At 41.1% G+C, this 16,850-nt stretch overlaps 1 protein-coding gene across 4 annotated transcripts in view; it reads left to right on the top strand.

Annotated features, from left to right (window-relative positions):
• LOC141154523 (ectonucleoside triphosphate diphosphohydrolase 8-like) overlaps positions 1–16,599 on the top strand; it is a 57,997-nt gene extending 41,398 nt beyond the window's left edge. For all 4 annotated transcript variants that reach the window (XM_073640582.1, XM_073640584.1, XM_073640581.1 and 1 more), the window contains 6 exons: positions 5,294–5,453; positions 5,802–6,032; positions 12,498–12,767; positions 13,308–13,418; positions 13,496–13,633; positions 14,499–16,599. In XM_073640582.1, coding sequence (XP_073496683.1) covers positions 5,294–5,453; positions 5,802–6,032; positions 12,498–12,767; positions 13,308–13,418; positions 13,496–13,633; positions 14,499–14,678 — 1,090 coding nt within the window. In that variant the 3' untranslated portion in view covers positions 14,679–16,599. The remainder of the gene's footprint in view (positions 1–5,293; positions 5,454–5,801; positions 6,033–12,497; positions 12,768–13,307; positions 13,419–13,495; positions 13,634–14,498) is intronic.
• The last annotated feature ends 251 nt before the right edge of the window (positions 16,600–16,850 follow it).

Genomic DNA, 16,850 nt, shown 5'->3' on the forward strand with positions numbered 1-16,850 from the left:
CTGTGATCCAAAGAAATTCAGGAACTAATGAGAAACAAAGTAATTGAGATCAATCAATCTGGAAAAGGTTATAAAGCCATTTCTAAAGCTTTGGGACTCCAGCGAACCACAGTGAGAGCCATTATCCACAAATGGCAAAAACATGGAACAGTGGTGAACCTTCCCAGGAGTGGCCTGCTGACCAAAATTACCGCAACAGCGCAGCGTCAGTTAAGTGTTCATGACTCCACCATAAAAAAGTACTGGACAAACATAGCATGCATGGCAGAGTACCAAGACTAAAACTACTGCTGAGCAAAAAGAACATAAAGGCTTGTCTTAGTTTTGCCAGCAAACATCTTGATGATCGCCAAGACTTTTGGGAAAATACTCTGTGGACTGACGACACAAAAGTTGAACTTTTTGGAAAGTGTATGTCCCGTTACATCTGGCGTAGAAGTAACACAGCATTTCAGAAAAGAAAAATCATGCCAATACTAAAATATGGTGGTGGTAGTGTGATGGTCTGGGGCTGTTTTGCTGCTTCAGGACCTGGAAGACTTGCTGTGGTAAATTAAACCATGAATTCTGCTATCTAATAAAAATCCTGAAGGAGAATGTCCGGCCATCTGTTCGTGACCTCGAGTTGAAGCGTACTTGGGTTGTGCAGCAGGACAATGACCCAAAACACACCAGCAAGTTTGGATATGTAGGTTTGGATTTCTTTTTCCTTTAATAAAGCCCTTCATTTAAAAACTGCATTTTGTGTTTACTTGTGTTATCTTTGTCTAATATTTAAATTAGTTTTGTGATCTGAAACATTTCAGTGTGACAAACATGCAAAAGAATAAGAAATCAGGAATGGGGCAAACACTTTTTCACACCACTGTATATATAGTTATATGAAAAAGTTTTGGCACCCCTATTAATCTTAAGCTTAATGTTTTATAAAAATTGGTGTTTTTGCAACAGCTATTTCAGTTTGATATATGTAATAACTGTTGGACACAGTAATGTTTCTACCTTGAAATGAGGTTTATTGTACTTACAGAAAATGTGCAATCTGCATTCAAACAAAATTTGACAGGTGCATAAGTATGGGCACCCTTATCATTTTCTTGTTTTAAATAATCCTACCTACTTTTTACTGACTTACTAAAGCACTTTTTTTGGTTTCGTAACCTCATTGAGCTTTGAACTTCATAGCCAGGTGTATGCAATCATGAGAAAAGCTACTTAAAGTGGCCACTTGCAAGTTGTTCTCCTGTTTGAATCTCCTCTGAAGAGTGGCATCATGGGCTCCTCAAAACAACTGTCAAATGATCTGAAAACAAAGATTATTCAACATAGTTGTTCAGGGGAAGGATACAAAAAGCTGTCTCAGAGATTTAACCTGTCAGTTTCCACTGTGAGGAACATAGTAAGGAAATGGAAGAACACAGGGACAGTTCTTGTTAAGGCCAGAAGTGGCAGGCCAAGAAAAACATCAGAAAGGCAGAGAAGAAGAATGGTGAGATCAGTCAAGGACAATCCTCAGACCACCTCCAGAGAGCTGCAGCATCAACTTGCTGCAGATGGTGTCACTGTGCATCGGTCAACTATACAACACACTTTGCACAAGGAGAAGCTGTATGGGAGAGTGATGCGAAAGAAGCCGTTTCTGCAAGCACGCCACAAACAGAGTCGGCTGAGGTATGCAAAAGCACATTTGGAGAAGCCAATTTCTTTTTGGAAGAAGGTCCTGTGGACTGATGAAACCAAGATTGAGTTGTTTGGTCATACAAAAAGGCGTTATGCATGGCGGCAAAAAAACAGCATTCCAAGAAAAACACTTGCTGCCCACAGTAAAATTTGGTGGAGGTTCCATCATGCTTTGGGGCTGTGTGGCCAATGCCGGCACCGGGAATCTTGTTAAAGCTGAGGGACGAATGGATTCCACTCAGTATCAGCAGATTCTTGACAATAATGTTCAAGAATCAGTGACAAAGTTGAAGTTACGCAGGGGATGCATCTTTCAGCAAGACAATAATCCAAAACACCGCTCCAAATCTACTCAGGCATTCATGCAGAGGAACAATTACAATGTTCTGGAATGGCCATCCCAGTCCCCAGACCTGAATATCATTGAACATCTGTGGGATCATTTGAAGAGGGCTGTCCATGCTCGGCGACCATCAAACTTAACTGAACTGGAATTGTTTTGTAAAGAGGAATGGTCAAAAATACCTTCATCCAGGATCCAGGAAATCATTAAAAGCTACAGGAAGCGACTAGAGGCTGTTATTTTTACAAAAGGAGGATCTACTAAATATTAATGTCACTTTTCTGGTGAGGTGCCCATACTTATGCACCTGTCAAATTTTGTTTGAATGCAGATTGCACATTTTCTGTTAGTACAATAAACCTCATTTCAAGGCAGAAACATTACTGTGTCCAACCGTTATTACATATATCAAACTGAAATAGCTGTTGCAAAAACACCAATTTTTATAAAACATTAAGCTTAAGATTAATAGGGGTGCCCATACTTTTTCATATAACTGTATAGATCCTGATGGTCAGTGGTGTAGTCAGATTCTGGTGGAGAGTGATATCTATAAATCCTGATGGTTATCATGGTATGGTCAGATCCCGATGGTCAGTCGTATCTATAGTCCCTGATGTTTAGTGGTATAGTCAGATTCTGGTGGATGGTGGTATCTACAGACCCTAATATTAAGTGTATAGTCAGATCCTGGAGATCAGGGAGATCTATAGATCCTGGTGTTCAGTGGTATAGTCAGATCCTGGTGGTCAGTGGTAAATATAGACCTTGATGTTCACTGGTATAGTCAGATCCTGGTGGTCAATGGTATCTATAGATACTGAAAGTCAGTGGTATTTATAGTCAGTGGTGTGTATAGACACCGTTAGTCAGTGGTGTAGTCTGATCCTGGTGGAAAGAGGGATCTATAGATCCTGATAGTCAGTGATATATATATATATGGATCATGATGGTCAGTGATATAATCAGATCCTGGTGGTTAGTAGTATCTATAGACCCTGATGTTCAGTGGTATAATCAGAACCTGATAGTTAGTGGTATCTATAGACCCTGATGTTCAGTGGTATAGTCAGATCCCGGTGGTCATTGGTACATTTAGGTGGTTAATTATATAGTCTGATACTTGTGATCAGTGGTATCGATAGATCCTGATGTTCAGTGGTATAGTCAGATCCTGGTGGTTAGTGGTATCTATAGTAGATCCTGATGTTCAGTGGTGTAGTCAGATCCTGGTAGCCAGTGGTATCTATAGATCCTGATGTTCAGTAGTATAGTCAGATCCTGGTAGCCAGTGGTATCTATAGATCCTGATGTTCAGTAGTATAGTCAGATCCTGATGGTTAGTGGTATCTATAGATCCAGATGTTCAGTGGTATAGTCAGATCCTGGTAGCCAGTGGTATCTATAGATCCTGATGTTCAGTAGTATAGTCAGATCCTGATGGTTAGTGGTATCTATAGATCCTGATGTTCAGTGGTATAGTCAGATCCTGGTAGCCAGTGGTATCTATAGATCCTGATGTTCAGTAGTATAGTCAGATCCTGATGGTTAGTGGTATCTATAGATCCTGATGTTCAGTGGTATAGTCAGATCCTGATGGTTAGTGGTATCTATAGATCCTGATGTTCAGTGGTATAGTCAGATCCTGGTAGCCAGTGGTATCTATAGATCCTGATGTTCAGTAGTATAGTCAGATCCTGATGGTTAGTGGTATCTATGGATCCAGATGTTCAGTGGTATAGTCAGATCCTGGTGGTTAGTGGTATCTATAGATCCTGATGTTCAGTGGTATAGTCAGATCCTGGTAGCCAGTGGTATCTATAGATCCTGATGTTCAGTAGTATAGTCAGATCCTGATGGTTAGTGGTATATATAGATCCAGATGTTCAGTGGTATAGTCAGATCCTGGTGGTCATTGGTACATTTAGGTGGTTAATTATATAGTCTGATACTTGTGATCAGTGGTATCTATAGATCCTGATGTTCAGTGGTATAGTCAGATCCTGGTAGCCAGTGGTATCTATAGATCCTGATGTTCAGTGGTATAGTCAGATCCTGGTGGTTAGTGGTATCTATAGACCCTGATGTTCAGTGGTATAGTCAGATCCTGGTGGTCATTGGTACATTTAGGTGGTTAATTATATAGTCTGATACTTGTGATCAGTGGTATCTATAGATCCTGATGTTCAGTGGTATAGTCAGATCCTGGTAGCCAGTGGTATCTATAGATCCTGATGTTCAGTAGTATAGTCAGATCCTGATGGTTAGTGGTATCTATAGACCTTGATGTTCAGTGGTGTAGTCTGATCCTGGTGGATAGAGGTAACGATATATTCTGATGGTCAGGGGTATATTTGGACCCTGATTGTTAGTGGTGTCTATAGATGCTGATAGTCATTTTGGTATCAGATGTTTGGTGATCAGTAGGTGATCTTTCATCTTTCATTGCTGATTATTTTCAGAACCCATCACAGATAGTCCTATGGACAGTTGACCAAATACGGTAAGATGTGCGTCTCCTGCGCTGCATGCCCCAGGCCATGAATAGTAATGCTTCTTGTAGACGAGTGGAAGTAGTCACAGTTTTTTATGCCTAATCTTTGGATAAAAATATTCCTTGGGAAGCTGTATGTCTGGGTGCACAGGAAAGGGCACAAGGAATATTTTATCTTACTCTATTGTGCTTTTCTTCCCCATGTTCATTTTATCTTAAGAAATGACTGAATAGTTTACTGCTAAAGTATATATAGAAAGTTGTGGTAGAGCTAGCCACAGCAAGTGTGACAGCATATGTAGAAGATTAGGGCACAGCTATGGGTGGGCTAACGGAACATGTGCCCCGTGCTTGGTGGTATGGGCAGGGGAAACAAGTTATCTGACTTGGCCATTATATTAAGATACATGCCTAGGGCAGCAAAATAAGTCTTTACTGCAGAAAAGGAAAGTCTTACTATGGTTGGCAAAAATCAGAGTCAGCCTTACATTATCTGGTACCCGGACTAGTGCCTCATGTTGGCATAATTATCAGTCCCTTATAATGTGCTGGGTAGAAAACAATACTATGTGTTACTGCCACCAGTATATGCTGTACAAATGATATACCAAGTAGCAGAGCTGCACTATGCCGCCATAGCATGCTCAACCAAGTACCAATATACAGTGACCAACTAAAAGTGCCATACATTGCCCATTTGAGGATTTTCTTTCCGAATCCGTGCACATCCAGTACATGCGATGCTGACAATGTTATGACCATTTCTATCTTTCTAGTCTGGAGAACAAGGCTGCATCAGATCAGGTGCTTGCCGAGGTGTCTAAGACCTTAAGCCGCTACCCCATTGATTTCCGTGGTGCTCGGATCATCACCGGACAAGAAGAAGGCTCCTATGGTTGGATCACTATTAACTACCTCTTGGAGTCCTTCATGAAAGTAAGTTTCATTTTTTTGTGCAATAACAAATGAATAGCTTGATGCATAAGGTTCACCTACAATACGGGTAGATAGAAGGTGGTGGTGCTTAGATATTTTGCACTGGCTACATTCACTTTCAGATTCCCATCAGGATTCTTCCATGGGTGCATTTAGGGAAATGGCCATTGACAAGATATTTTTGCAGCAGATCCTACCGATCTCGCCAGTTTTGAGTCTAATTTTCTATAACTATGAAGAGATGTATTTTTCTGACATAATTTTTGTTATTACGGCTCTATTTCTGTATGTATCATTGTTTTCTCATTACGGTATAGTATTCAGCTTTGTGATATTATTTCTCCCCAGTATTCTTTCAGTGGACATTGGATAAGACCAATCACTTCCAAAATATACGGTGCTCTGGATCTTGGTGGCGCTTCCACACAGATCAGCTTTATCCCAAATGTGAAAGTCGAAGACTCAAAGGAAAAAGCAGAGTTCAAGCTATACGGCTTCCCGTACACTATCTACACTCACAGCTTCCTGTGCTACGGGCAAAACCAGGCGCTGAAGAAGATGATGGTGCAGGCAACAAATGTGAGCAAAGGAAACCTAGAAAAAGAAATATCTCCAGGCAGACAGTTAGGTCCAGAAATATTTGGACAGTGACCTAATACTCGTGATTTCAGCTCTGCAGGACACTATTTTTTTATTTAAAATGAAAGAACTGAGATGTAATTCAAGTAGAGACTTTCAGGTTTAATTAATGTTGTTGAGAAAAAATATCCTGTGAAACGTTTAGAAATTGCAACCATTTTTCTACAAAGCCTCCTCATTTCAGGGGCTCAAAAGTAATTGACAAATGAACTTTATCGTAAATAAAATGTTTCATAGTTTTATGGTTGAAGATAGACTTTAGTCCATCGAGTTCAACCTATAGCCTAACATGTTGATCCAGAGAAAGGCAAAAACCCCATGGGGCAGACATTAATATTTCAATATTAGAGGAAAAATTCCTTCCCGACACCATACGGCAATCAGACTATTTCCCTTGATCAATGTCCCATCACAGAATCTAGTGCTCATAACCTGTAATATTATATTTATCAAGAAAGGCCTTTAGACCCTTATTAAATTTTAGTAGTAAATCAATCATTACAACATCATGTGGCAGAGAGTTTCATAATGTCACTGCTCTTACAGTAAAGAATCTGCGTCTGTGATTATGATTAAACCTTCTTTCCTCCAGATGTAGAAGATGCCCCCTTGTCCCTGTGTGTGCAGAATTATTAGGCAAATGAGTATTTTGATCACTTTGATACTTTTTATACATGTTGTCCTACTCCAAGCTGCATAGGCTTGAGAGCCAACTACCAATTAAGTAAATCTGGTGATGTGCATCTCTGTAATGAGGAGGGGTGTTGACTAATGACATCAACACCCTATATAAGGTGTGCTTAATTATTAGACAACTTCCTTTCCTTTGGCAAAATGGGTCAGAAGAGAGATTTGACGGGCTCTGAAAAGTCCAAAATTGTGAGATGTCTTGCAGAGGGATGCAGCAGTCTTGAAATTTCCAAACTTTTGAAGCGTGATCACCGAACAATCAAGCGTTTCATGGCAAATAGCCAACAGGGTCGCAAGAAGCGTGTTGGCCAAAAAAGGAGTAAAATAACTGCCCATGAATTGAGGAAAATCAAGCGTGAAGCTGCCAAGATGCCATTCGCCACCAGTTTTGCCATATTTCAGAGCTGCAACGTTACTGGAGTATCAAAAAGCACAAGGTGTGCGATACTCAGGGACATGGCCAAGGTAAGGAAGGCTGAAAAACCATCACCTTTGAACAAGAAACATAAGATAAAATGTCAAGAATGGGCCAAGAAATATCTTAAGACTGATTTTTCAAAGGTTTTATGGACTGATGAAATGAGAGTGACTCTTGATAGGCCAGATGGATGGGCCAGAGGCTGGATCAGTAAAGGGCAGAGAGCTCCACTCCGACTCCGACGCCAGCAAGGTGGAGGTGGGGTACTGGTATGGGCTGGTATCATCAAAGATGAACTTGTGGGACCTTTTCGGGTTGAGGATGGAGTGAAGCTCAACTCCCAGACCTACTGCCAGTTTCTGGAAGACAATTTCTTCAAGCAGTGGTACAGAAAGAAGTCGGTATCGTTCAAGAAAAACATGATTTTCATGCAGGACAATGCTCCATCACATGCATCCAACTACTCCACAGCGTGGCTGGCCAGTAAAGGTCTAAAAGAAGAAAAAATAATGGCATGGCCCCCTTGTTCACCTGATCTGAACCCCATAGAGAACCTGCGGTCCATCATAAAATGTGAGATCTACAGGGAGGGAAAACAGTACACCTCTCGGAGCAGTGTCTGGGAGGCTGTGGTGGTTTGCTGCACGCAATGTTGATGGAAAACAGATCAAGCTACTGACAGAATCTATGGATGGAAGGCTGCTGAGTGTCATCATAAAGAAAGGTGGCTATATTGATCACTAATTTTTTTGGTTTTTGTTTTTGCATCTCAGAAATGTTTATTTCTAAATTTTGTGCACTGGTATTGGTTTACCTGGTGAAAATAAACAAGTGAGATGGGATTATATTTGGTTTTTATTAAGTTGCCTAATAATTCTGCACAGTAATAGTTACCTGCGCAAACAGATATCCTCCTAAGATAGCCAAATCTAAAAAAAAACTACTCCAACTTCCAAAAATATTAAGCTTGGATATTTATGAGTCTTTTCGGTTGATTGAGAACATAGTTGTTGATCAATAATAAAAATAATCCTCTAAAATACAATTTGCCTAATAATTCTGCACACAGTGTATATTGTAATAAGATTGCCCTTGAGCCTTATTTTTTCCAAACTGAATAACCCTAAGTTTAATAACCTATCCTGATATTGCAGTCCACTCATTCCCTTAATAACCTTGGTTGCTCTTCTCTGCACCCTCTCTAGTTTTGCTATATCCTTCTTATACAGCGGAGATCAAAATTGTACACAGTAGTTTGTGTGGCCGCATTAGTGACTTGTATAGAGGCAAAACTATGTTCTCGTCATGAGCATCTATGCCACTTTTAATGCATCCCATTATTTTATTTGTCTTAGCAGCAGCTGCCTGACACTGATCACTAAATATGAGTTTGCTGTCCACCCATACACTCAAGTTTTTTTCAGTGACAGTTTTATTCAGTGTTTTACAATTTGGTACATAATTATACATTGTATTTCCTCTGCCCAAGTGCATAACCTTACATTTATCTACATTAAACTTCAATTGCCATTTCTCAGCCCAAGGCTCCAGCTTACATAAATCCTTCTGTAATATTAAATTATCCTCCTCTGTGTTGATTATCCTGCAGAGTTTAGTATCATCTGCAAATATTGTAATTCTACTCTGTATGCCCCCTACAAGGTCATTATTGTTAAAAAGAAGAAGGCCCAATACTGACCCATGTGTTACCCCATTGTTAACTGTGACCCAATCCCAGTGTGTTCCATTAATAACCACCTTTTGTTTCCTATCACTGAGGCAGTTGGTACCCCAGTTACACATATTTTCCCCTAGTCCCATTATTTCCATTTCATATACCAACTTTTTGTGTGGCAACAAATCAAACGCCTTTGAAAAGTCCATACAGACAACATCCACTGCGTTTCCTTGGTCCAGTCTGGAACTTACCTCCTCATGGAAGCTGATCAGATTAGTTTGACAGGACCAATTCCTCATGAAACCATGTTGATGCTGTGTCATGAGGTTATTCTTATCGAGATACTTCAGGATAGCATCTCTTAGGAAACCCTCAAGAATTTTACCCACAGTAGAGGTTAAACTTACCAGCCTATAATTTCCAGGCTAATTTTTAATACTTTGTAGAGAATCCTTTGCAGGCAATGACTTACTGAAGTCTGGAAGCCATGGACGTCATCAAACTCTGGGTTTCCTCCTCTGTGATGCTTTGCCGCCTTTACTGCAGCTGACTTCAGTTGTTGCTTGTTTGTGGGTCTTTCTGCCTAAAGTTTTGTCTTAAGCATGTGAAATGCTGCTCTATGGGGGGTGAGATCTGGAGATTGACTCGGGCATTGCAGAATATTCCACTTCTTTGCCTTAAAAAATTCCTGGGTTATTTTCTCAGTATGCTTTGGGTTATTGTCCATCTGTTTTGTGAAGCGCCGTCCAATAAACCTTGCTGCATTTGGTTGAATCTGAGCAGAAAGTGTCGCCCTGTACACTTCAGGATTCATCCGGCTACTTCTGTGTTCAGTCACATCATCAAAAACTAGTGACCCAGAACCATTGGAAACCATGCATGTCCTCGTCATCACCCTGCCTCCACCATGTGTTAGAGGATGTGCTGTGCTCTGGATCATGAGCCGTTCCATGTCTTTTCCATACCTTCTTCTCCCCATCATTCTGGCACAGATTGATCTTAGTTTCATCTGTCCAAATAATGTATAGACAAAGCTGATAATCGGGAAATGAACATTATTTGGAATGCTTGTTCCCGATTATTGGCTTGCTTAAAGGCTTATTCACACTTTGCGTTCTTGCTGGGGGTTTTTCTGTGCGTATTTGTAGTGGAAAAAAATGCTTTTTACTGTACCAGAAAAGTGAATGAGATTTATAAAATCCCATGCACACCCTACTCATTTTTTCCTTGCAGAGTTAAACCTTCAAAATGTTTTATTTTTAATCTGCAACATATCAGTTCTTTCAGAAATTTTGCTGCATTTTGATTCAAATAAATGGTGAGAAAAGCAAGTAAAAATGGATTAAAAAAGTCCACAAAAACGTGTATTTTCCGCAGTGGTTTTCCTGCCAACACTCTGGTTTGCAGGAACATGTAAATGGGCCATTAGAAAGCAATAGATACATGATAGAAAGATAGATGATAGATAAATATATAGATACAGGTGCTTCTCACTAAATTAGAATATTATTAAAAAAATAATTTATTTCAGTTCTTCAATACAAAAAGTGAAACTCCTATATTATATAGAGTCATTACAAACAGAGTGATCTCTTTCAAGTGTTTATTTCTGTTAATGTTGATGATTATGGCTTACAGCCAATGAAAACACAAAAGTCATTATCTCAGTAAATTACAATAATTAACAAAAAACACCTGCAAAGGCTTCCTAAGCATTTAAAAAGATCCCTTAGTCTGTTTCAGTAGGATCCACAATCATGGGGAAGACTTCTGACTTGACAGATGTCCAGAAAGCAGTCATTGACACTAAGTAAATGCAAAGTAAATTTTGCATTTAATTTGGAAATCAAGGTCCCAGAGTCTGGAGGAAGAGTGGAGAGGCCACAATCCAAGCTGCTGGAGGTCTAGTGTGAAGTTTCCACAATCAGTGATGGTTTGGGGAGCCATGTCATCTGCTGGTGTAGGTCCACTGTGTTTTATCAAGACCAAAGTCAGCGCAGCCGCCTACCAGGAAATTTTAGAGCACTTCATGCTCATTTCTGCCAGCAAGCTTTTTGGAGATGGAAATGTCATTCTCCAGCAGGACTTGGCCCCTGTCCACACTGCCAAAAGTACCAATACCTGATTTACAAACAACAGTATCACTGTGCTTGATTGGCTGCAAACTCGCCTGACCTTAACCTCATAGAGAATCTATTATAGAGAATCTATGGGGTATTGTCAAGAGGAAGATGAGAGACACCAGACCCAACAATGCAGACGAGCTGAAGGCTGCTATCAAAGCAACCTGGGCTTCCATAACACCTCAGCAGCCACAGGCTGATCGCCTCCATGCCACATTGCCGCATTGATGCAGTAATTGATGCAAAAGGAGCCCGACCAAGTATTGAGTGCATTTACTGAACATACATTTCAGTAGGCCAACATTTCGGATTTTAAAAACATTTTTCAAGCTGTTGTTATAAAGTATTCTAATTTGTTGAGATAATGACTTTTGTGTTTTCATTGGCTGTAAGCCATAATCATCATCATTAACAGAAATAAACACTTGAAATAGATCACTCTGTTTGTAATGACTCTATAGAATATAGGAGTTTCACTTTTTGGCTGTGTGCCCACTATGCGTTTTTCAAGCGTTTTTGCTGCGGAATTTCCGCAGCGAAAACGCTTAAAAAACGCTTGGTAATACGTGCCCCATGGTCCCCAATGATAATCCGCATGTGCTTTGCACATGCTGCGGAAATTTCCGCTGCGGATTATCATTGCGGAAAAATACGCAGCATGTCCATTAATTTTGCGGACACGCAGCGTAATCGCTGCCATTGACTTGCATTGGACCGCGTGACATCCGCATCACTGCATCTGCACATGCGGATATCACACGGTTCAATGTGCGGATGGTACCCAGGTTTGGAGAAGAGGAGACTCTCCTCCAGACCTGGGTACCATAGAACCTGTTAAAAAAAGAATTTAAAATATAAAATAAAGATTATAGTCACCTTCCGATGTCCTCCCGGTGTTTTCTCCCCTCCGTCTGGTCTGCTGTATGGGTCGCGGTATTGTGAAGGACCTGCCATGACGTCATTGAGTCATGTGACCTGTCACATGACTCAATGACGTCACCGCAGGTCCTTCACACTACCGCGAGCCGCCCAAGACACCGGACGCAGCGGAGAAAACACCGGGAGGACATCGGAAGGTAAGTATAATCTTTTTTTTTTATTTTTTACCATTCTTATGCTTTTTTTTTTTTTAACTAACTTGGTCACACTACTATAAATCCATGCCGGTTGCATGGATTTATATAGTGTGAACAAGTTGTCAAGCACTTTCCAAGTGATGCTAAAATCACTTGGAAAGCGCTTGATAACCCGCATGCAGGAATGCATGCAAAAACGCTTGACAAACGCTTCTACCTGGCGGGAAAAATGCATGTAAAAACCGCATGCGTTTTTCCTGCCAGGGAGAAGCGGAAAAAATATGCAGCATTTCTGCATCGTGGGCACATAGACTTTGTATTGAAGAACTGAAATAAATTAATTTTTTGATGATATTATAATTTAGTGAGATGCACCTGTAAATATTAAATTATAAAATGTTGAATGCTTTCTTTTTCCAGGGAAAGGACCTAGCCAATTCTGTGAACATCCCTTGCTATCCAAAGGGATATCAGGAGACCCTCAGCCTGCAGTCTCTGTACAACAGTCCTTGCACTGTGAAGTCGGCCCCATCCATGCCATTAACGCAAACATTCAATATTACGGGTACCGGCAATGCTAGCGAGTGCTATGAAATTCTCAAAACCATCTATGATTTTGACTCCTGTGCTGGTAATCCATCCTGCTCATTTAATGGAATCTACCAGCCGCCGGTCGTGGGAAACTTTTTTGTAAGTACCTCTGCAATTTACAGTAACCAGGAATATCATGTCATATATTAAAAACAATAAATGTTCTAGTTTATAAAGAGCATCACCCAAAATTGTGTAAGCTTCACAGTGAAAGGGCTGAGCAATCGACATGTCATACACAATTGTATTCCATCCACTTGGCTGAATGGACGTGCCTGCACTGATAGACCCAATATAACTTGAGTTGGCCATCTCCAGAAGAAAGACTCGTCTGTGCCTATTCTGCGGGAATCTGTGTATTCGCAGGATATCATGTAGGGCAGCACTGTCAATCAATGAAAGGGGGTGGAGCTGAGTGGCCAAATTAATTGAAGGAAGGTGCTCTGGAACGCCTATCGTGCACCAAGCAGCTAATTTGCATATTACTTAAAAGATAATTTGTTAAATAGCAGCCCAGGGATCTTGGAACTACAGGTATGCTTCTTGTCAGGCAGGTTACCCCATTAGGTGATGTACATAATTCACAATGTAATGATGATGCTCTTTAATTGGCATGTGTTTGTGTTTCCTTCCGACCAGGCTTTCTCTGCTTTCTTCTACACTTTCGACTTTCTCAACCTGACATCAGGACAGAGTTTATCTACAGTTAGGAGTACAGTGGACGCTTACTGTGCCCGAGACTGGAGCGAGGTAAAGTGAGCCTCCGATAGAGACACAACACATACAAGTATCACACGTCTTCATGGTATTGGTTTCTTTTTTCACAGCTTCAGTCATCTTTCCCGAAAGAAAAACAAGATCGTCTTCGAGATTATTGTGCTAATGCCAACTATATCCTGTCTTTACTGCTGGAGGCCTACAAATTCAAAGAGGAGTCCTGGACATCCATCAGCTTCATGAAACAGGTGAGTGCAGATCTGCTTATGTATTGAAAAGTCCTTCTCGACACCAGAAGGCCATTTTCAGTGATTTTCATTCCTTATGACTGTGTTGAAGAAAGTAATGGGATTTTTGAAGTGCACTAAGGGCTGTATGCTGGCTCAATGGTTTACAGCACTGGGGTCTGGGTCCAAGCATCTAACCAAGGGTAATAGGAAATTAAGAAGGTAATCTATATATGGTGTTACAGAATAGGCTGGAGCTGCTTAGTTTTTCTGGAACTAAAAATGTGCGTATAAGCAGAAAACGTGCTAAAATCACCATACCTAACCTGCTATATCCTGTGCCGATACCAGTGGCCTCTATTTACTTTGCTGCAGCCAAACTTCCTAAAGATCCATTTAAGAACTCTCATTGACAATTATTATCCTGTGTAAACATACCACAGATCAGACGACGAACAAACAAAATGCTGGCAGAATCATTGTTGTCGGCAGCACATTGCTCCGTGTAAACAGGGGATGTACTTCTGGCCCCCTGCAAGCTGTATGGGGACAGAACAATCATGCAAATGATCATTCTGTCCATACAGGTTGTATCAGCCCATGTGACCAGGAGCGGACACAGACAGGAGAGTCCCCTGTGCAAGAACAATATATGGGCCCTCTGCAGTCCACCTTGGAGGTGATAGCGGTCCCTTACCACTTAAGCCCCTGGTTTACACAGGTTTCACCAACGATATCTCTGCCCATGCATGTGCCTGTGTATATGGTTAATCGGTGCTCGTTTATGGGCAGAAATCTGACAGTGTACAGGGACCTTTGGTCTTAGAATAGGTATAGCCTGACAGGTTTTCTGCTGTCACTCATGTGTAACTTTCCACTTTTATAGGCTGCGAACACTGACATTGGCTGGACGTTGGGCTACATGCTGAACCTGACCAACATGATCCCATCTGAGGCCCCGTCCACCATGAGAGTACAGACGTACAATGTCTGGGTGGCGGCCGTGTTCTTCATCGTCTTCAGTCTGGCTCTTGTGTTGGTCATGCTGTTCTTATATTTTCGATAGCGGAGATCTTCCATAATTAGTGGAACGTGAAGGATGAACTGAGATGCACACCACATCATAGACTCATATATTTAGTTATGCTGAAGTCAAAATCCAATGGCCTTTAAATCACCGATATTAGAAGCAAGCCGGGTGTAGCCGAGTTATGTCCTCCGTCTAGAGAAACCAAAGTTGGCTGCAAAATCTCTTTACAATCTACTCCTCATCGTCAGTATGGACATGACTACCCGACCTTCCTTTACTCCCCGTGGGTCCATTGAAACATCATGGAGAAGAAATAATCTGAGCCGGGTGGCCTCGAGCAGTTCTCAATCAATGTCAGGACTTCTGGCTCTCGAGGACTGATTCCTGGCTCAGAACATGACAACAACTGTCATCTTTCCAAGGACAAAGGCTCCAAGTTCCTAAATCATCATCTTGGAGCTTAAACAGACTCCATCAAACTGGAAATAAATGAGAAACAGAGATGGAAGTTGATGTGAACATATATATACAACTGTGATGAAGGAAACAATTGCTAACAGGAATGATTTGCAGGTCATACATAGAGAATTGGGATTTTCAGAGCCAGAGGGCAGCCCTCAGTTCTGGTCCAGGAGGACATGGTGCTTGTACATCTTTGCTATTCCATTTAGGGGAGGAACACCAGTTACCTTCTTTCTTTGTTTGCTAAAATTGTTGTATCTGGGTCAGTTCTGCACAAGAAGACGTGTAGAGGGGGAATGTCATCACCCAGAACTGGATGCACGCTTTCAAAGAACCTTAAAGCTGCCTATATGGTACATGCACCCCTTTATTTGTATTCCACCACAAAAACAAATTCACAGAAAATGTCATCCTGAATTAATGATTTAATGAGGACACTATTTAATTATTTTTTTTCTTTATCCATATTCCCTGGATAGAGCTAAAAAATATTTTATTGTTTTATTGCAATCACCACTAGGGGAATCTTAGACGCTCCCTGCATACTGTTGTGCAGTACGCTCCTAAGCTCCCCCTAGTGGTCTCTGTTAACTATCAGAATTGTATCATTACAGTGGGTTTCCGATGCAATTTGTGCTTTTCTCACCCTCCCCAGCGCTAAGTCTCCGCTACTGCTCCCAGCATCTGTTATTGTCTGCAGTGCTGACGTCACAATGTAGCCAATCACTGATCTCAACGCCTCTGCCCGAGGTGATGGCACGAGCCTCTGAACTCACCGATTGGCTGCAGCGCTGTCGGTGTAATGTCAGTGCTCCATACAAAACAGAAAACAGACACTGGGAGTAGCGGCAAACACTCAGCACTGGGGAGGGAAGTAAAGACAAATTGCCGCTGGGGGCCAGAGGTTTTTCGAAACTGGAAAACCCCTTTAACTCTGTGACTATGAAGGGCAACCCTCTGTATAGGAAAGCACAGGAGACTATGCTTTACTATACTGGTAAAAAAAAAGAAAAAAATAAGTTATGTCAACATATACCAACCCAGCATATGTCAAAAGGCCATTTTTTGGAGTCTATGGATGCATTTGGCATATGCACCAAAGGTTTTCCAGGCACATACCCCAAATGTAACAATAGAATGAGATCTGAACAGAGCTGGACTCCAAGCCCAGGCCCATCATGTTGGAGCAGAATTGCAGTGCCCATAGAGGCCAGAGGAGGATGACTTTATGGGTACCCAGTCACCAAATGACATTGCGAGTTTCTCCATATTGATTTTTTTTGCTTATTTTACTTGACACAGAAGTTTTCGATTGCTTCAGTTTTAGCATGTGTTTCACATCACTAGATTACCTGTAAGTAACTTTTATGTTTTTTTTTTTATATATAGTTTTATAAATTGATGGCATTACTTGAATGTACAACACGACTGCTCCTCTCCAGTGACGGCAGATGTTTACAACGAACCAGACGGCAATAAATACATATTCACTGTTTTCTTTTTGCGTCACTGCCTGTACGACTCTTTTATATGGAAAACTGACTGCGCTTTCTGGCAGCTGGAATGAATGGACAGAAATGTACTCCCCATATTCATCCATATAGTATAATGCACTCCCCATAGTCCTCCATATAGTATAATGCACTCTCCATATTCCTCCACGTAGTATAATGCACTCCCCATATTCCTCCATACAGTATAATGCACTCCCCATAGTCCTCCATACAGTATAATGCCCTCCCCATA

This window comes from Phyllobates terribilis, unplaced genomic scaffold, assembly GCF_046119375.1.
Source record: "Phyllobates terribilis strain yellow unplaced genomic scaffold, ASM4611937v1 Scaffold_7__3_contigs__length_470593459, whole genome shotgun sequence".
NCBI lineage: Eukaryota > Metazoa > Chordata > Amphibia > Anura > Dendrobatidae > Phyllobates > Phyllobates terribilis.